The sequence below is a fragment of the Crocuta crocuta genome, unplaced genomic scaffold (genome assembly GCF_008692635.1).
Source record: "Crocuta crocuta isolate KB4526 unplaced genomic scaffold, BGI_CrCroc_1.0 scaffold30, whole genome shotgun sequence".
NCBI classification, from domain to species: domain Eukaryota; kingdom Metazoa; phylum Chordata; class Mammalia; order Carnivora; family Hyaenidae; genus Crocuta; species Crocuta crocuta.
In genome coordinates this window covers 8,310,489-8,328,921 of record NW_027528345.1, presented here as the reverse complement: position 1 = coordinate 8,328,921, position 18,433 = coordinate 8,310,489, and the positions used below count along the sequence as shown (strand labels likewise).

The 18,433-nt window shown below is 49.9% G+C and overlaps 1 protein-coding gene across 1 annotated transcript in view; it reads left to right on the top strand.

Annotated features, from left to right (window-relative positions):
• VDR (vitamin D receptor) overlaps window positions 1-18,427 on the top strand; it is a 52,037-nt gene extending 33,610 nt beyond the window's left edge. Inside the window, exons 6-12 of the mRNA XM_077753666.1 lie at window positions 4,768-4,947; window positions 5,845-6,029; window positions 6,257-6,377; window positions 9,543-9,714; window positions 15,977-16,128; window positions 16,346-16,462; window positions 17,767-18,427. Of these exons, the coding sequence (XP_077609792.1) occupies window positions 4,768-4,947; window positions 5,845-6,029; window positions 6,257-6,377; window positions 9,543-9,714; window positions 15,977-16,128; window positions 16,346-16,462; window positions 17,767-18,026 (1,187 nt within the window). The 3' untranslated portion in view covers window positions 18,027-18,427. The remainder of the gene's footprint in view (window positions 1-4,767; window positions 4,948-5,844; window positions 6,030-6,256; window positions 6,378-9,542; window positions 9,715-15,976; window positions 16,129-16,345; window positions 16,463-17,766) is intronic.
• The last annotated feature ends 6 nt before the right edge of the window (window positions 18,428-18,433 follow it).

Below are 18,433 nucleotides of genomic sequence, written 5' to 3'. Positions count from 1 at the left end.
GAAGATGTGTCCGGAACAAGGGAAGAATCACAGGATAGGGCTTAGGGGATGGAAAGTTTCTTTCTTGATAGGAAAAAAAAAATGCTGTATTGTTGGGGAATGGAGAAAGCATGAAGGCCCTCACCTGGGGCCTCCTCCTTGGGCCTGGTGGGTCACAGCCCTCCACTCCTGATCCAAGCTCCCCAGTCAACACTGGCAGTTCTGGAAGAAGTTTCCAGGCTGTTGTTCCTCCTTGCCCCCACGGGAGCGTGCAGGCCTAGACATGCTGATCTCTCCTAGCCCAGTCCCCTGCCCCGCCCGACTCCCGTGTTTATCCTGGAGCAGAGCAGGCCAAGACTGAGTGCCTCACAGGGCTTCTCACACATTGGCTTAGTGTGGCCTGCTCTGTGCGAGGCACGTGGCTGGACACAAATGAGATGCATGATTCACTGCCCCTGCTCTTGCCTCCAAGGAGCACACATCCTCCACAGGGCAGGGAGCCTGGGTGTAAGGCTTTTGCCAACCCAGAACCACCACGGTTACACCTCTGGGATTCAGTAAGGCTCTGCCCCGGAACTTCTGGTCAGGGACAGCCTCACCGATGGTCTCAGGGGGAAGGAGGCGTTCTATCAACTTAGAGTAGGAAGAACGTTTGGAAATCATCTGAGACACAGAAAGGTAAAAATACCAGGATTGGAGTCAGAAAGCAAGTCTCCATGTCTGCTTCTAGATCCCGTCTGGTCCCCCAGGAGAGCTCTGCATCCATGGTGATGAGCAGGTCTTGGGAGCATCAAAGTGCCCCNAGTGGATGCCCACCCCTCATCCCCCCACAGCTTTGTACTTCAGTCATCCCCAAACACAGCCTGTCTTCCCCAACAGAGCCTTGTTCCCACCCTGCTATATGGCCACTGTAGCCCCGTACCCTGCCCTGCTATAGGCCCAGGGCACTTGTGTCCTTGCCCTGCTGTGTGCAACCCTGTGCTCCCATCTGGTTACATGCCCCGTATACCCTGTGTCCCCACCCTGCTATATATCCACTGCAGGCCCACACCCCTACCCTGCTATATGCTCAGTGCAGCCCTGTCTCCCCCGATCTCAGGATGCCAGTGCAGGGAGCTCTAGTGAATGAGGCGTGGGCAGGTAGAGCTGCGCTGTCAGAGTCAGGGCCCCAGAGCTCCAGTTAAATGGGCAGCTTGAGCTAGCACTAGGCTTGTTCTTGCCACTGCTCTAAGAGGCAAGTTCTTTCAGGAAGAACTGTAGTTCTCTGCCTCAAGTTAGCCCAGCTTAAAGAAGTCTGCCAGAGTGTCTGGGCCTAGAGCTTCCAGCTCAGAGCCCTGGGAGAGCCACTTATTTATCACCTGGGCTGCTGATGGCCTTAAGGCTCAGCCTCCCAGAGACAGTTTTGTGTCAACATTTGTAAAACCACAGGACACCCCCAGGCTCCCTATGAAGGCAGCTGCAAATGCAGGCTCCCTTCTGGCAGGGGCAGGGAGGAGGCCTTTCCCCCTCTTCCTGAGGCAGCTCAGGAAGGGGAAGGGGTTGGGTGTGGGAACTCCTACTACGTGCAAGATACTGCATCAAGCACATGTGATTTCTTATTAAATTCTCATAAGAATCCCTAAAATGTAAATGCTTCCGTTGTTTTTTACATAGATGGGAAGTGCAGAGGAATTAAAATATCATGGCTTTAAGCTAATAAGATGGTATGGTATGAGCCTTCTAGCCTAGGTCTGTTTGCTTCCAAGGGCCAGGGGAGTGGGTCCCACCCTGGCACAGCCCATCAGGTACCCCCAGAGGTACCTCTGGGCCAGAGCTCTCCCATTGTGCATTTCCAGGCACCTTTGAGGTGCCCAAAGGGACCAGCTCAAGAGACTGTTCCCACTGAACAGTCCTTTCTCTTTCTCTTTCTTCAAGTCTTAGTTGACTTTATTCCTTGGAGCCCAAGAAATGTCATGGTTGAATTTTTACCTCTGGGTGACCTATCCAGAAACACCTATGTGTTAGTTTGTTCAGTGTATTCACAGATGTGTGTCTTTTCTACCTAGCATTAACACCTGGCATAGCACAGGTGCTCAGTAAATATGTGTTGAATGACTGAACGTTAGCTCCCCATTATGCTTATTTGTACCTCTGTTTCTTCCGCTGGTCTATAGATCAGGAAGATCTCCCAAATTTGATATTGTCCATGTCATTCACTTGATCCTGCTTTCAGAGCTTGACTTCCAAATGCAGTTCTAGACTTCATGAAGCAGGGAACATTCTGTGTGGGAGCACCTGGTGCAAGCCATTGTAGCACTCAGTAGGCAACCTAGACAGAAGGCAGAAAAGCTACGGAGCAGCCGTATGGGTTCCACAAAATCTATGGACACAGCTCATGTGCTTTCTTCACTGGAGAGCCCATCAAATGTTCTTTCAGAACCTGTTTGCTCCTATTCTAGGTCAATAGCTTTCAGCTCCAAAACATGTGTCCTCTTACATGATAGTAACAGCACTTTCAGTAGCAATTTCTTGAGAAAATGATTTTTAAAAAACACACCATTTCCTATGAAATTAGCAACCCCTTTAAACAATGACCTATTTGATAAATCATGATAGCATCTGCACATGTGAGAGACTTGTGACTTACTTAGCCTCCAGACAATTTTGCCTGGAGGGAGGCCCGGGGCTTGGCAGTCCCTGTTAGAAAATGGCAGGTCTCAGCATTTCCTTCACTAGCACTGTGCCCAGGATGGCAGTGGCTATTTGATACGGTCATTGAGAGGAACGATGTCTTAAGGTTAACCTTGAATCTTCTTAACTTTGTCCTGTTAAAATAAATCATTTACAAACTTTGCTACTTTATTTATTTTTTCATACTCTTCAGATGACCGAAAGCTATGTGAGGCAGCACAAGAACTCCAAATGAGGGGCGCCTGGGTGGCCCAGTTGGTTAAGCCTCCGACTTCGGCTCAGGTCATGATCTTGCAGTTCATGGGCTCAAGCCCTGCATCGGGTTCTCTGCTGTCAGCACAGAGTCTGCTTTGGATCCTCTGTCTCCCTCTCTCTCTGCCCCTCCCTTACACCCCTCTCAAAAATAAGTAAACATTAAAAAAAAGAACTCCAAATCATAGCAGGCTGAGTCATATAGTGCATGGACACAGCCCTATACAATTCTGAGGTTATCAGTAATGATAATGATGATGCCTCTGAATCATCAAAAAAAGGTTGTATGATGTTACAATTGTTCTGTTACAAGGTTTTCTGTCTTGAAAATATGTCAATCACAATTATTTAAATTAAAAGGCAAGCGGGGCTCGGTTACCTAGTGGACTGGCATTCAGTGTGTGCCATCCCAACATTTTAGGGCACGTGCAGCATTGGTGCACTTCTCACTGTCATTTCCTGAGTAAAGGACAGGAGGTACAATAGGAGGTACAGTAAGTGTAGATGTGTTGAGTGTGCAGTCTAACACACTATGGAGTAAACACCATGGCCAGGAAGCCTCGCTGGGCTAGCCTTTATACAGAAGCCATAGGAATTGTAAGATGTGCATCCCCCTCTTAGGAAGTCTATAGTTCTAGTGAAAGATATCTTTTATTTTTTTAAGTTTACTTTATTTATTTTGAGAGAGGGAGGGAGTGGGGGAAGGGTGCAGAGAGAATGGGAGAGAGAGAATCCCACGCAGACTCCAGCTGTGGGCGTGGAGCCTGACTTGGGAACTGTGAGACAGTGACCTGCGCTGAGATCAAGAGTCAGACACTCAGCTGGCCGAGCCACCCAGGTGTCCCTAGTGAAAGAGATCTTGAACATCTTAGGTTCTATCTATACAGGCATTTATTGGAGGCTGTAATAACCGTAAATATTACAGAGTGGAAGATACTTGGGTGCCAGTGTGTGTGGGAGACAGTATATATACCACAGAAGCAAGAAATGAAAGCGCGGTGCAGATCAGAGCAATCCAGAAAGGCTTCATGGTAAAAGAGGGCTGTAAACTGAGTGCCGAAGACTAGACAGAACTTGCACAGCTACTGGGGACAGAAGCCCCAGCTGGACAGACATCCAGCGTAAGTGGAAATGCAGTGGCAAGAGTGAGCAGGTCATGGTCACAGGTCAGTAAACTCAACGTGCCTACAGCACAAGCTGCGTTCAGAGGCCCTGAGAAATGACGCTGCCAAGTTAGGAAATCATGAAATCAGGGGGAATCTTGACTTTAATTTGGACCATGGTGAGCAGGAAGGATCCGGAAAAAGCTTCTGAGCAGGCGAGTGACATCATAGAATCACAAGGGACGATCAAGGCTCAGTCAGGCTGAGAAACACGTCCTGGGATGTCTGTGGTGTGACTGGCAGAGCACCCACCCTCGGGGGAGCAGGAAAGACCAGACACCTAATCTTGGATTCCCCAGGCTAGGGCCTTACACCTTGCCTTGAATGGAATGCTCCCTGCTCCTTCCCCTTTCACCCCACTTGACCTCTTGGAGTCTGAGCAGACACCCTCCGTGGGAGGAGGCTTGGCAGCTCTCTGGGCAGGTGAGTCAGTAACCTGGGCGTGGCCTTCTTCAGTCCTCTCAGCGTGGCTCACCTCAGCTGTGGAGGGAGCTCTCCATCCTTTGCCACAGGCTTCCCTTCCTGCTGTGCCCGAGGCTCTGGTTGCCCACCCTACCCTCCACAGGCTCTCCCTCACCTCCCACCAGCTTCTTTCATTCTCCTCTCCACCTGAGGGGGCTGGGCCAGTGGGTCTTTCTTAAAGTCCAGAACCCACCCACTCTGGGGTTCTGTTTCCTTTCCCTGCTCTTGTGAAACTCCCCAGTTCTGTGGGCAGAAGCGCTTGGCAACACCGGCACAGAGCAAGTAGCTACAGGCCAGGGGCCCCGGTGCCCACTCCTGCCGCCAGCACTCTGCAAGCCCCGGCCAGGAGGTCTGTTTGCCCGGCTGCTGTGCCAGGCGTACCTGCTCACAGCTCCGCCCTCCCTGGCAGCTGCCCAGCGCGGTGAGGTGGGCACAGCCCGGGAGCCCCTGCACGGCCTGACGGGAGGGTCTCCCCTTCGTCAGACACCCTGGCTCGCAGCTGGAGAGAGCTGCAAATTAGAGTGTCAAGGTGTTATCTTTGGGACTTCTAGAGGCCTCGAAAACGTCCTTGGGCAGAACTTTCAAGACTGGACAGGCCGGAGGAGGGGTTGTTTTGCAGGGAACGAAAGAAGCAAAGTCTTTCTAAATTGGTCAGAGTAGATCAGATGCCCGAGTTCCATGCCTGGAAACTTGGGCGTGGGAATGGCTCTGAAGAGGGGCCTTTCAGCATCTCCTAGCTTCCAACACCGGGACTGGCCACACGGTCTCACCCTTCTTCCCCCAATGTCTCCCTCAAGATCATGGACAGTGAAGGTGGGGGAGAGGAGACAGGAATGAGCAGCTGCTCTGTGCTAGGCATGCATTCAGTTCTCAAAACAGCCCATCCTCCAAGGTAGGTGTTATGACTGCCACCACGCGCCTGCCCCGCACCCCCCTCCCCATGCTATATACGGAGGCAGCAGCAACAAAGGGACATGAGAAGAGATATGATGGAACAAGCTTCTTGGTCTGATTAGTGAGATAAAAGCCCAGAGAGTTCAAACAGTTTGCCCAGAATTATATCCCTTGTTCCTGAGAACCCAGACTGGCTAATCATGCCTGACCATCCCACCTCTCAAATCCCTTCCCCTCTCTCATGCACCTGCCCTTTCAACATAGGAAACCCAGTTTTCCATCTGTATGGTGCACTTGGAGTCCCCTGTGGCAGGAAGCACCCCCACCCCGTGAGCTCCAGGGGTGAGGGCAACAGCCCCTCCCATCTTGTGCCATTAGCACCTGGAGGGTTTCACATCCGCCTTTCTGTCCCCCCCTCCCCCAGTCATCCTGACCGACGAAGAGGTGCAGCGGAAGCGGGAGATGATCCTGAAACGGAAGGAGGAGGAAGCCTTGAAGGACAGTCTGCGGCCCAAGCTCTCCGAGGAGCAGCAGCGCATCATCACCATCCTGCTGGATGCCCATCACAAGACCTACGACCCCACCTATGCCGACTTCACCCAGTTCCGGGTATGTGCGCTTGCTGGCCGGGATGGATGAGCTGTGTTGTGAATAGCCACAGGTGGAGCCTGGCGTGGGGAGTGGGGGCAGAGGACCACCGGCATCGCCCCTCCGGCACCGGGGAGGCCTCCCCCTCCCGTAGGCCTTCCTCAAAGCCACTCCTGTCAGAGATCAGGGGCAAGGTGGGAAGGTGGTCCCCAAATGTGACCTTCTGATACTGCATCTTTCCCTTCCAGCCTCCAGTTCGTGGGGACATGTGCGGAGGCAGCCATCCCTCAAGGCCCTCCTCCAGACACACGCCCAGCCTCTCCGGGGACTCATCTTCCACCTGCTCCGATCACTACACGGCTTCTCTAGGTGAGCCAAGTGCACGTCCCCAGGAAGCCCAGCCAGTGGGAGGAGAGCCCAGGGCTTGCAGCCCCACTGCCCTTGGCTGTGGATGGAAGAGTAGCTCTTCATACTGTGTGTCACAGTGTCCTCAGAACAAACCCCCCTCCCAGCTTCATTTTTTTTTAATTTAAAAAAAATTTTTTTTAATGTTTTATTTATTTCTAGGAGAGAAAGAGAGAGACAGCGTGAGCAGGGGAGGGTCAGAGAGAGAGGGAGTCACAGACTGAAACAGGCTCCAGGCTCTGAGCTGGCAGTCAGCACAGAGCCCGACGCGGGGCTCGAACCCACGAACCGCGACATCATGACCTAAGCGAAAGTCGGACGCTTAACCGACTAAGCCACCCAGGCACTCCTTTTTTTTAATTTTTTAAAGAAGAGGGCCAGTGCTGGGGGAGAAGCCAAGCTGGGGTCTGGCTGGGCAGGGTCTGTCTGCCGAGTCCCTGCTTTTTCCTCCAAACAAGGCTTCTGCCCCTGCCTCCCTCCCTGGGGATAACCTGGTTCCTTTAAACGGTCTTTTGAGCTGAAGCCTTTTGGGGGTTCTGTGTTTTTTGTTTGTTTGTTTTTCCAGTTTTATTGAGATATAATTGACATACATCATTGTATTAGTTTCAAGTATGCAAAATAACGACTCGATACATGTATGTATTGCAAAATGATTAAGATGATCATCACAGTAAGTTTAGGTCCTCTTCATCACCTCACAGAGTCACAAAGTTTTATTTCCCTTGTGGTGAGAACGTTTAAGATCTACTCTCTTAGCAATTTTCACATATGCAAAACAGTATCATTAACTATAGTCCTCAGAGCCTGGAGGGGGATACTCGCCTGGCAGAACACGTGGGTCCCGTCACAGCCTAACCCTCCTGCGCCCCGAGCTCTGCGGGAACCGTGAGGCGCCGGAAGACCTGTCACCTCCAGGGCATCCTTGCCTTTCTTCTTATGGTCGTTTTCTATCTTCTTCGTTATCGTCCTGCCCCTCCCCCTCTGCCCCTCCCAACCCTTCTGCCCTCTGTGTGGGTCCTGCAAAAGGGCAGGGATGGGAAAGCCTTCTCCCTCTGGGGAACTAGCACCCTGAGATATGGTACTTCTGCACCCAGATCCAAAAGAATTGAGAGGGGTCTCAGTGTAGCTGGACAAAGATAGCAATGGAGCCAGACATTGTGTCTACCCACCCAGGAGTGACAGGAGAGAGGTGGTGAGGGACTAAAGAAAAGCAGTGATCATTGCACAGATCGACTGACCCTTTTTTAAAAAAAAATTTTTAATGTTTTATTTATTTCTGAGAGAGAGACAGCATGAGCAGGGGAGGGTCAGAGAGAGAGAGAGATACAGAATTTGAAGCAGGCTCCAGGCTCTGAGCTAGCTGTCAGCACAGAGCCTGATGTGGAGCTCGAACCCACAAACTGTGAGATCATGACCTGAGCCGAAGTCGGATGCTTAACCGACCGAGCCACCCAGGTGCCCCCGACTGACCCTTTGAGCCCCTTGTCTTGTAGGGATTCTTCCCATGTGTTAATTTTCTCTACCCACTTGACTGCTCTTTTCACTTAATGGCATATTTTGCACCAATGAGGATCAGTCTGCATGTTATACATTCAGCTTTTAATAATTCCATAGTATTTAGGAGTTTTGATACCCTCATAGATTAATTGACTTGAGGTGCTCATCCCCATCAATGGTATGTTCATTCTAGCATATATTTATTTATTTATTTATTTATTTTAATTTTTTTATTTTTCTAGCATATATTTATTTAAAGGGGTACCTGGCTGGCTTAGTCAGAGGAGTGTGCAACTCTTGGTCTTGGGGTCATGAGTTTGAGCCCCATGTTGGGCATACAGATTACTTAATTTTTAAAAAATCAAATAAATAAATTTCAAACTAGTTAACATTTTTAATTTCGTTTAACATTTACTTCATTTTTGAGAGACCGAGAGAGAGAGCGTGAGCAGGGGAGAGGCAGAGAGGGAGGGAGGCACAGACTCCGAAGCAGACTCCAGGCTCTGAGCTGTAAACACAGAGCCCGACATGGGGCTCAAATCCACAAACCGCAAGACTGTGACCTGAGCTGAACTCAGATGCTTAACCGGCCGAGCCACCCTGGTGCCCCATACTAGTTAACATTTTTAAAGCAAAAGTAATACATGTTCATTATAAGCATTCAGAAAATACAAGCTAAATTTTATATATACAAAATAAATATATATTTTTATATATGTAAAATCTGTAAGCCTACTACCCAAGGATAATCACTGTTAGCACTGTGATATATCTTTCCCATCTTTTTAAAATTTAAATGCATATGTATATTTACACAATGGGATTATGCTATACACAATATACATAACTTGCTTGTTTCTCCTAATGTATATTGTATCATGTTTTCCTGTTATTCAGTATACCTCTAGGGTATCATGTTTAAAGCTGATTAGTATTCCGAGGTATGAATATACAATAACATATCTAATCTAGATTGTGTCCCAGCTTTTCATTAGGATAACAATATTTTTGTAGCTGAAGATTTGCTCTGATTCTAGATTGTTTTCCTTATGATGAATTTATGGAAGTGAAATTACTGGTCTAAGGGCATACATAATCGTAGGTTGCAGATGCCTTCTGTCCAATATCTCTCTAGATTACTTGCATGAACTTACCCCATGGCACAAGGGTTGCCTAATGCCCTGTACCTTTACAAACACTGGCGTCAAACATATTTGTTTCTAGTTTATAGATGAAAAGTGTAGATAGGTTCTAAGTTGTAGATCTTTAATCACTAGTGAGGCTGAACATTGTTTTCCATAAGTTCATTAGATCCAGATTCGTTTTTGATGTGGCCATTACAAATACGTGGCCTATAAAATCGTGGCTCAAGGAAATCTCATTTCTTGGAGCATCTCTGATCTTTGATTTCACTGCCTTGCTCTGCTTGAAAGTTTTCTTTCAAGTTTCTAGGATTCCCAAGGGGAATTCTAGAGGGAAGCCTGGGCTGAAGCGTGACCTTGGAGAGAGGCGGTCACTATTTCCTGGCTAGCTCTGCTGCTAGGGCACAGAAGGCCCTCCCAGGGCCAAGCAGGAGGGCGTCTGGCTCAAGTAGCCTTCAGCAGCTCCTTCTCTTTCCTCATCCTTCCTCAGACGTGATGGAGCCAACCAGCTTCCCCAATCTGGATACGAGGGAAGAAGACCCAGATGACCCTTCTGTGACCCTGGACCTGTCCCAGCTCTCCATGCTCCCCCACCTGGCTGACCTGGTCAGTTACAGCATCCAAAAGGTCATCGGCTTTGCCAAGATGATTCCAGGGTTCAGGTAAGGAGAGTCAGAATCCTAGACTGAGCTAGAAGGCGGCCCAGAGATCAATACACTGCTTCGTAAAACAAACTCAGACCCTTCCCCAGACATCAGGATCTCTAGGAAGTACAGCCCATCCAGCGTCACTCAGCAGGCCGGCACTGGAGAGCTTTCCATACCCCACAGTTTCTGGATGACAGAACAGAGGCCCAGAGAGGGTCCGTGGCCAGCAGGGATCATTTTCTCATATTAGAGCCAGTATGTGTCAGAGCCACGGTCTAGAATTCCAAGTTCACCGTCATGTCCACTCCAGCTGGCTTGGATCTAACCCTCATGTTAACCCTTTACATTAAACCTCCATTAATCCTTCACACCCAATGCTTACACCCAAATGAAGCGATAGAGAGGAGAAAGGGTTGGGCAAGGAGACTTGTGAAATAATTTCGGGATCCCAGAAGGAGACGGTTTTCCTGGCACACGTAACCTGGGCCTCCTTCGCCCAGATTTCCATGAAAAGGCCTTTTCCTAACCATAACTGAGACCTTTTGCCAAAACAGCTAAGTATGAGGAGTTCTACTGGAGTAAAGAACCTCCATAAACATCCACCACAATGTGGTGGAGAGAAAGAAAGAAATCACCAGCAAATACTATGAGCGTCAGTTCCAGGAACAATAATTGCAATTGCAGCAGAAGGGGCCTCAGATGCTCTCTAGACGCCAATGCTCAGATTCAGTGCTGGACTTCCAGGAGCCCAGAATTATCTGACGTTGGCGAGCTCTGGATGGAAACTAATGTAACGTGCCGTTTATTGTCTTGGGAATCTCTCTGCCATGCAAGGGTGCCATCGGCTACTTGTCTAAATGACTGCATTGCCAGCTAGATAGTGATCATTCACAGAGCCAAACACTATTCTTCCCAGTTTGTATCGGCCCTGAGACAGCTGGCTCTGTGTTATTTTATGCCTCTTGGCAACTCAGATACCAGGGGCCCTCCTATGCCCCTCCCTGGGAATCAATGTGAAAATTGTAAAGAGAAAAAGCATTAAACGCCCTTACTGCAAGGAGAAACCCTTGAGACGCCCTTACTGCGTTGTACATTTTGGTTGCCGAAGGATCAAGGGCCACTGTGGCATCTGGCAGGAAGGAGCTGCTGAGTGTCACCTGTGAGCCGAGTGTAACACTGGGCCTGGGACTTACCCACCAGAGCCTTTCCTTGGAGCTGACAACACATTCCACTTCCTGTGAGTTCCAGCTCCCTCCTACACTCTTCAAGTTACTGTTTGCAAATTCTGTCTGTTCCAGAGTCTTGTTTTGAGTAAACAGCTAGAGACAAAAGCACTTCAAGGTGCCGATGGATACACAGTAGCACCCGGCTTCCACCCTGGTTCCAGGGAGCCTATGCACAGTGTTTCTCTTTCCTTGGCTGGCGGGGAACTGGAGAAGAGTCCTCCTGAAGCTCCATGCTCACGCTTGCTAATTCTGAATGGTGGCTGGGGTTGCACACATGGGGAAACTGTCCTAAAAAAAAGCCATCCAGGGGCGCCTGGGTGGCTCAGTAGATTAAGTGTCCGACTTTGGCTCAGGTCATGATTTCACGGTTCATGGGTTCGAGCCCCATGTCGGCCTCTGTGCTGACAGCCAGCTCAGAGCCTGGAGCCTGTCTCAGATTCTGTGTCTCCCTCTCTCTCTGACCTTCCCCTGTTCGTGCTGTCTCTCTCTCTCTCTCTCTCTCTCTCTCTCAGAAATAAATAAAACATTAAACATTTTTTTAAAGCCATCTGTTGAACCAGATGACCCCAATGAAGCCCCATGCAGTAAGCAACCCAAGCCCCCATTTCCCCCCATGCTCTTGGCTCCCATCCCTTACTTTTGCCACATATGCCCTGACACAAATAGCATGACCTGCCCCTTGATGTCTCTCTAAGAATGAGTTGAAGCCTGCCTCCATCCTTCCATATCCAGGCTCATTTTCCAGAGTTCCCTAGTCTAGCCCTGCATTCGTGGCCACAGTAAGGTACAGAGGAGCAGACACTGAATCAATCCAGCTATTGATCCAAAATCAGTTACACTGATCTTGCACATGCTTGGGTTGACTTCTCTCTTCAGCCTGACTTAAGAAATCTCAGCATGAGGGGCACCTGGGTGGCTCAGGCGGTTGAGCATCTGACTCTTGATTTCCACTCAGGTCATGATCTCATGGCACGTGAGTTTGAGCCCCAAGTTGGGCTCTGTGCCGAGATCATGGAACCTGTTTGGAATTATCTCTCTCCATCTCTCTCTCCCTCTCCCTCTCAAAATAAATAAACTTAAAAAAAAAAAAGAAATCTCAGAATGGAAGGTGTTCCAATAAAAATGGGACTGGCCTTGGCAGGAGCTCTGAGGGCGAGGGGAAGGGACACTGATGTGGATACGCCCAGGCTCTGGTGAGACGCAGGTGGGTCTCCAGCTCTGCTGCTTTCCATGCTTAGGGGGTTCTGTTTTCCCAAGAAGTGAGAGAACTGTGGCTACATCCTGGCAGCTTTGATCCTGTTGCCTGTAGGCAGGGGTGGAGGGTGGAGGGAGGGCAGAGCGAGACTTCCCTGTGGGCAAGTGCAGGAGGGTGGAGGGGGCAGGCTGAGACTCCAGTGCAGACTTGGGACCAGAGTGGGGTGGGACTGAATGGGTGTGCAGGGTGTGAATTGCACTGTGATGTGGCTTTCGCCCTGCTCCTGCTTCCCACCTCCCCTCCCTCAGCCTCTCAGTTTGCACTCCACAAATCTCCCTCCCTCAGCACTTCAAAAGTAAGGCATGGAGGAAGTGGTATCAGGAGCGGCATCCAAATGGCCAGGAGCCATCTTGGATCTGAGAGCCAAGGACCCCCAGGTTTCATTGCCAAAAGGTATAAAAAGTACCAGGCCAAACCAGGTGGGACCCAGCCTTCTGGGCAANTCGAACCCACGAACCGCGAGATCATGACCTAAGCGAAAGTCAGACGCTTAACCGACTAAGCCACCCAGGCGCCCCTGGGCAACAGGACTTTGACCTCACTAACATTTCTATTCCCAGGGACTCCTTCCTAGGTCAAAGACCTGGGGTCATAGTGCACCCCTCTTCCTATGGCCTCTGTTCTGTATTCCTTATTCATCTCTGTAACAAATAGTTTTCTTCCTGTGAGGATACAGGTTGACTAGGACATAGTTCCTGGCCTCCAGGGTTCGGTGTCTGATGGAAGAGATAGACTGAGACAATTGCTGTGAAGAGATAAGAGCCAAGAGAGGCCTGCTGGAGATACTGTGGGAATGCAAGCTGGGAGGGGCCAGGCTCTGCCCGGGGTGGGAAAGACGAGACAACAGTCTCCAGAGCACCTTGCAGGTGCCCAGAAGCAGCCAGCCACTGGTGTGAAAACTGATCTGGGTGTAAATATGACACAGATCAGGAGAGGAGACACAGAGCCTGAGCTGGTGCCTATCAGCAGGAATGAGATCTCTTACCGATTTCCCCTTTCTTTCCACCTATGCCCCACCCACCACCTCTGGCTGTGAATTGCACTTAGCCAGTCCCTGGGTTTCTGGGCTGTAATTTGAGGCCGTTCTAGGTTTGGTTTCATAGAAGCAGCATGCCTGGGTCACAATAGGCAGGGTGCCACCGAACTCTCTCTGGCAAGCCTCACATGGGAAGTTTGTTCACTTCTGGCCACCCATTTCAAGTGGGCCATTGAACAAAAGGTTATGTACAAAAAATGTGCCTCACAGAATTACTGATAATAGCAAAAATTAGAAGCAACAAAAAAGTCCAAAAAATAAATGGATGGGAGACCAATTAAATAAATTGTAGTATGTTGATAACATATAATCTTATGCAACTCATTATGAACTGCGCTACAGAAATGCTCATGGTGTAGGAAGTGGGACACAGAATTACTATGAACTCAAGTATGATTTATTTTTTTTTTTATGTTTTATTTATTTCTGAGAGAGAGAGAGCGCATGAGCAGGGGAGGGTGAAAGAGAGAGGGAGACATAAAATCCGAAACAGGCTCCAGGCTCTGAGCTAGCTGTCAGCACAGAGCCTGACGTGGGGCTCGAACCCACGAACCATGAGAACATGACCTGAGCCGAAGTTGGACGCTTAACCGACTGAGCCACCCAGGCACCCCTGGGTATGTTTTAAAAAGAGATATTTGCAGGGGCGCCCGGGTGGCTCAGTCAGTTAAGTGTGTGATGACTCTTGACTTTGGCTCAGGTCATGATCTCCCGGTTGGAGAGAATGAGCCCTGAGTCAGGCTCTGTGCTGACAATGCAGAGCCTGCTTAAGATTCTCTCTCTCCCCCTCTCTCTCTGCCCCTTCCCAGCTCGTGCATGCTCTCTCTCTTAAAATATATAAATAAACATTTAAAAATAAAAATAAGTACAAAGAGATATCTGCACTTAAAAAAAAAGATAAGAAGGAAATATGCCAAAATGGTCATTGTGGTTATAGAGCAATTTTTACTCGCTTTGATATTCTTCCTGTATTTTCCAAAGATTTAATCATGAGCATCTTTTATTGTCTAGTGAGTTAAAACTGAAATGAGACATTAGTTTTTATTTTCAAAATGTGGGTTGAGCATCAAGAGAAAAGTGACAAGGATGGTGAGATGCCTAGAGCCCGTGTCATCGCGGCTGTCTGTCCTGGAGAAGACACAGGGCACAGGATAACTTTGCTTACATAGTTAAAGGAAGCCCCGCACCTAACGGGGAAGTCTGGTTCTGTGTCCCTGGGAGGACAGAACTGCAAGCGACAGATGAGGGTGTCCTGCTGTGGGTAGAGCTCCATAGAGGAAGAAGCTATTAACCCAGGAGGAGCCTTATGGCTGTATCCAGAGACCATGAGCTCCCTGACTCCAGAAGGATCCTGCGTCTGTCAGGAATGCTGAAGAATGAATTGGATCACACAGCCTCCATGAGGAGCCTTCCAACTCTAGCACCTGAGATTGTTTTTCAATGCAGACTCTTTGCAGCCCTCCTAACCATCATCTATCACCCGTTGATGCAGAACTCTCATCAGTTAACATCTGCTTCCCACCTTTCCACATACCAAAGTGTAGCCACGGAAAGGATTACCGCCCTCCCACGAGATATCTAGGTGAAAATATACAGTCAGGAAAAGAAAAGGGGGGAAAACTGGAAGCAAGTTGGTTTGCAGGTGCTGCTTTTTCCTTGTCATTGTTCAGGCAAGCCCAGCTCATGACTCAGAATAATGGAACCAGTCATTGGCCTCCTGACTCATCAGCACATAAATGTGTGAACTTCTCGCGTGCTCAGGGCTTAATAATCATTGTGTGGTCAACGCTAAGGTGATTGGGAAGTGGTGTTCGCCCTCAAGTAGCTTGTGGGCAGAGCTGAAGAAGACCAGAGCTGAAGTGGAAAGAGCAAAATAGGAGCATAAGCTGCAGATAGTGAAGAAATGGCTCTAATGCTTCTGAAGGTAACCAGGGGGTGGAGGGTGCCGAGGGAGACGTCACCGGGTTCAGAGTCAGGACGGTGAGGTGGAGTAGTAAAACAAATGCATTCTTGGCTGGAGCTGTCCCACACTCGAAGGCAAGGTGGTGTGAGAACACACAACATTGAACATGGAGTAGCCTGAAGTTGCTACAATGAAGGGTTGGAGTTTGCGAAGGGAGGAGGGCTGGAAGGATGGGTTGGATCCCAGTGATGGAGTATGGGCTTGATCCTGAGGGGGTCGAGAAGCAGTGAGGTGCACAGGCACATGGGCAATGTCTCCCTGCAGCAGCAATAAGAAACATGGATGAGAGAGACTTGATTCCAGAGTTCTAATAAGAGGCAACTGAAAAAGATAATGGAGCTCTGAACCAGAGCAGTCCTGGTGGTAGTGGGAAGGAAGTCAAAGTCTCAAGAGATGTCCTGGAGACAGAGTTGGCTGAGCTTTACTTTTGAGAAGGACCAGAGGACATGAAGAGTGTTGAAGATGACCATGGCCACACCTCCGTGACCTCCACATCCACGTTCTAACCCTCACAGCTTCCTCAGGCTCGTCTTCCCTAATAGCTCTGGCTGCTTCTCTGGGTTCTCCTGCCTTAAGAGCTGAGCTAATTTACTTTCAGCCTTGGTGCACAAGTGCAGGCTCGAGTTGTTCTCCCTCAAGAGACAGGTTTTTGCTTTCCAATCAGGCCACCAGCTCCTCAATGGAGGACCCAGGGCACATGCGGGTCACCTGGCAGGCACCTGTCAAAACACTACACTGATTTGCATGACTTGAAGTTCTTGACCAGTAACCTGACTCCTCCCCGCCTTCCCTGGCAGAGACCTCACTTCTGAGGACCAGATTGTGCTGCTGAAGTCAAGTGCCATTGAGGTCATCATGTTGCGCTCTAACCAGTCCTTCATCATGGACGACATGTCCTGGACCTGCGGCAGCCAGGACTATAAGTACCGCATCAGTGATGTGGCCAAAGGTACATTTGGGCTCCACCTCTACCCTCTCCAGTTCCCAGACTTTGGCTCTGCCTTTCCTGGGGTCATGAGCCCTGATCAGGCACGTGGGAGGATGCTAGGCAGCACTGGGGAGAGAAAGGTAAGAGGCAGGGCCAGTCTGGGTTGGGGGTGGGACGGAGTGGTTTGGGTGGATGGCTCCTCAGCTCTGTCCACAGCATCTGGTCATCTCTGTCATAGCCGGACACAGCCTGGAGCTGATTGAGCCCCTCATCAAGTTCCAGGTGGGGCTGAAGAAACTGAATTTGCATGAAGAGGAGCATGTCCTGCTCATGGCCATCTGCATTGTCTCCCCAGGTATGGGGCCCAGCAGTGGGGAGCTCAGGGACCTGGGAAGGGGGGATAGAAAACACTGAGCCCTGCTAAAGGCCAGCAGAGCAGTCTGGAGGGAGGAGCGAGCAAAAGGAAAAACAGAGGAGGAAACACCCACCTTGCACAGCCCATACAATGTGTATATATTGAGGGGTCCCTTACTGCCCTGGGCCCTGAGACTATAGGCGATTCATAGGAGGGACTCTGAGGAATGAGATAAGTGGGATTTCTCAGGTAACAGACAGGTCTGGATATTCCAAATAAGGAGGTTTTGCTCTTGTGTGAATTGGACTGAACTTTGCAGACCTACTTGAGATCCTCTGTGGGGTTGGGTACAAAAACTTTGGGCTTATAGATGGTTCTGCCTAGAAAGCTTACCTGCCTAATTTTGGAGGCAGTGTGCTGTGAACCTTGAGCTTTTCTGTCTATTGGGATGGGTGGGGAGAGAGAGAGGCTGAGGAAGAGGGCATTGTGTTCCTGGGGATATTATGTTGGTGATGAGACCAGGCTGCCTTGGTCTGGACTATGTTGAGGGAACAAGCAAGTGGCCTCTGATCAGAGATGGGATTGGGACCCACGGACATGGGTTCCCTTCTCCCTCCCCACCCATATTCACTCACTCATTCATTCATTTCATTCATTCATATACTCAGCAATGATTGACTGAGCACCTGTTAGGTACCAGGCACTGTGCTGGGCATAGGGATTCAGCAGCCAACAGGACACAGACTTCTCTTCCATGAAGTGTAGGAGGAGATTAAACAATTATCATTCAATGACTAATTTTAATGTGATAAAAGTTTAAAAAATAAAGAAATGTATGATACTTTAGCAAGGTATAATAGAAGGAGAGAATTTGATGTAGTCTGGGGCATGGAGGTAGGGGGTCATCAGGAATGGCCTTCTTGAGGAAGACCTGAAGAATCAGTAAGAGTCAAAGATACAAGAGCTAAGTTCCAGGCAGAGGTAACACAAGTGTGAAGCCTGGAAGCCAGAGAGCATGACACATCAGGATACTGATGGAAAGATGGAGCACAGAGATGGAGAGAGAGAGTTGAGCTGGAGCTGGAGCTGGATGGGACCTGAAACCTGATCCTAAATGCAACAGGAAGTGGTTGAGAGGCTTTAAGGAGGACCGTGGTGCCACAGGTCAGCAGCCATACAGGGATGACCTAGGAGGATGCTAAGGTTGGGCATCTGTCTGGGCATAGGGGTACTGGAGAGACTGAATATTATGGGACCTGGCTCAGAGCCGCATGCCTTCTCCCCCTGTCTCCCTGTGCTCACAGACCGTCCTGGCGTGCAGGATGCTGCTCTGGTTGAGGCCATCCAGGACCGCCTGTCCAACACATTGCAGACCTACATCCGCTGCCGCCACCCACCCCCCGGCAGCCACCTGCTCTACGCCAAGATGATCCAGAAGCTGGCTGACCTGCGTAGCCTCAATGAGGAACACTCCAAGCAGTACCGCTGCCTCTCCTTCCAGCCTGAGTGCAGCATGAAGCTCACACCACTGGTGCTGGAGGTGTTTGGCAACGAGATTTCCTGACTAGGGAGGCCCGCAGGGGCACCAGGGTGGGGCTGCTCCTCTGGGGCCCTGTGCCCTGGCCTGGGGCAAGCTGCTGCCCAGCAGCCCTTCCCACCCCGTCTGGAGTTCAGCCCCTCCTCCCCTATTTCCCCTCCCTCCCCAGCCACTCCTGTCTCCTGCCCAACCTAACACCAGGTCTCCCTTTCCTGCGGACCGCAGGCTACCCCCAGGCCCTTGGGACCTCAGTCGTGAGGAGTTGCCGTTTATTTGACAAAGAAACACAAATGGAGACAGAGGGCAGAGGCTGAAGGTGGGACCTTGCCCAGGGATGTCCCTACTGCTCCAAAAGTGGCTGCTGGCTGATGCCGAGGGGACAGTCAGGCAGGAGCAACGCACCCATTCCTCAGGGACAGTGATACCTTTACCTC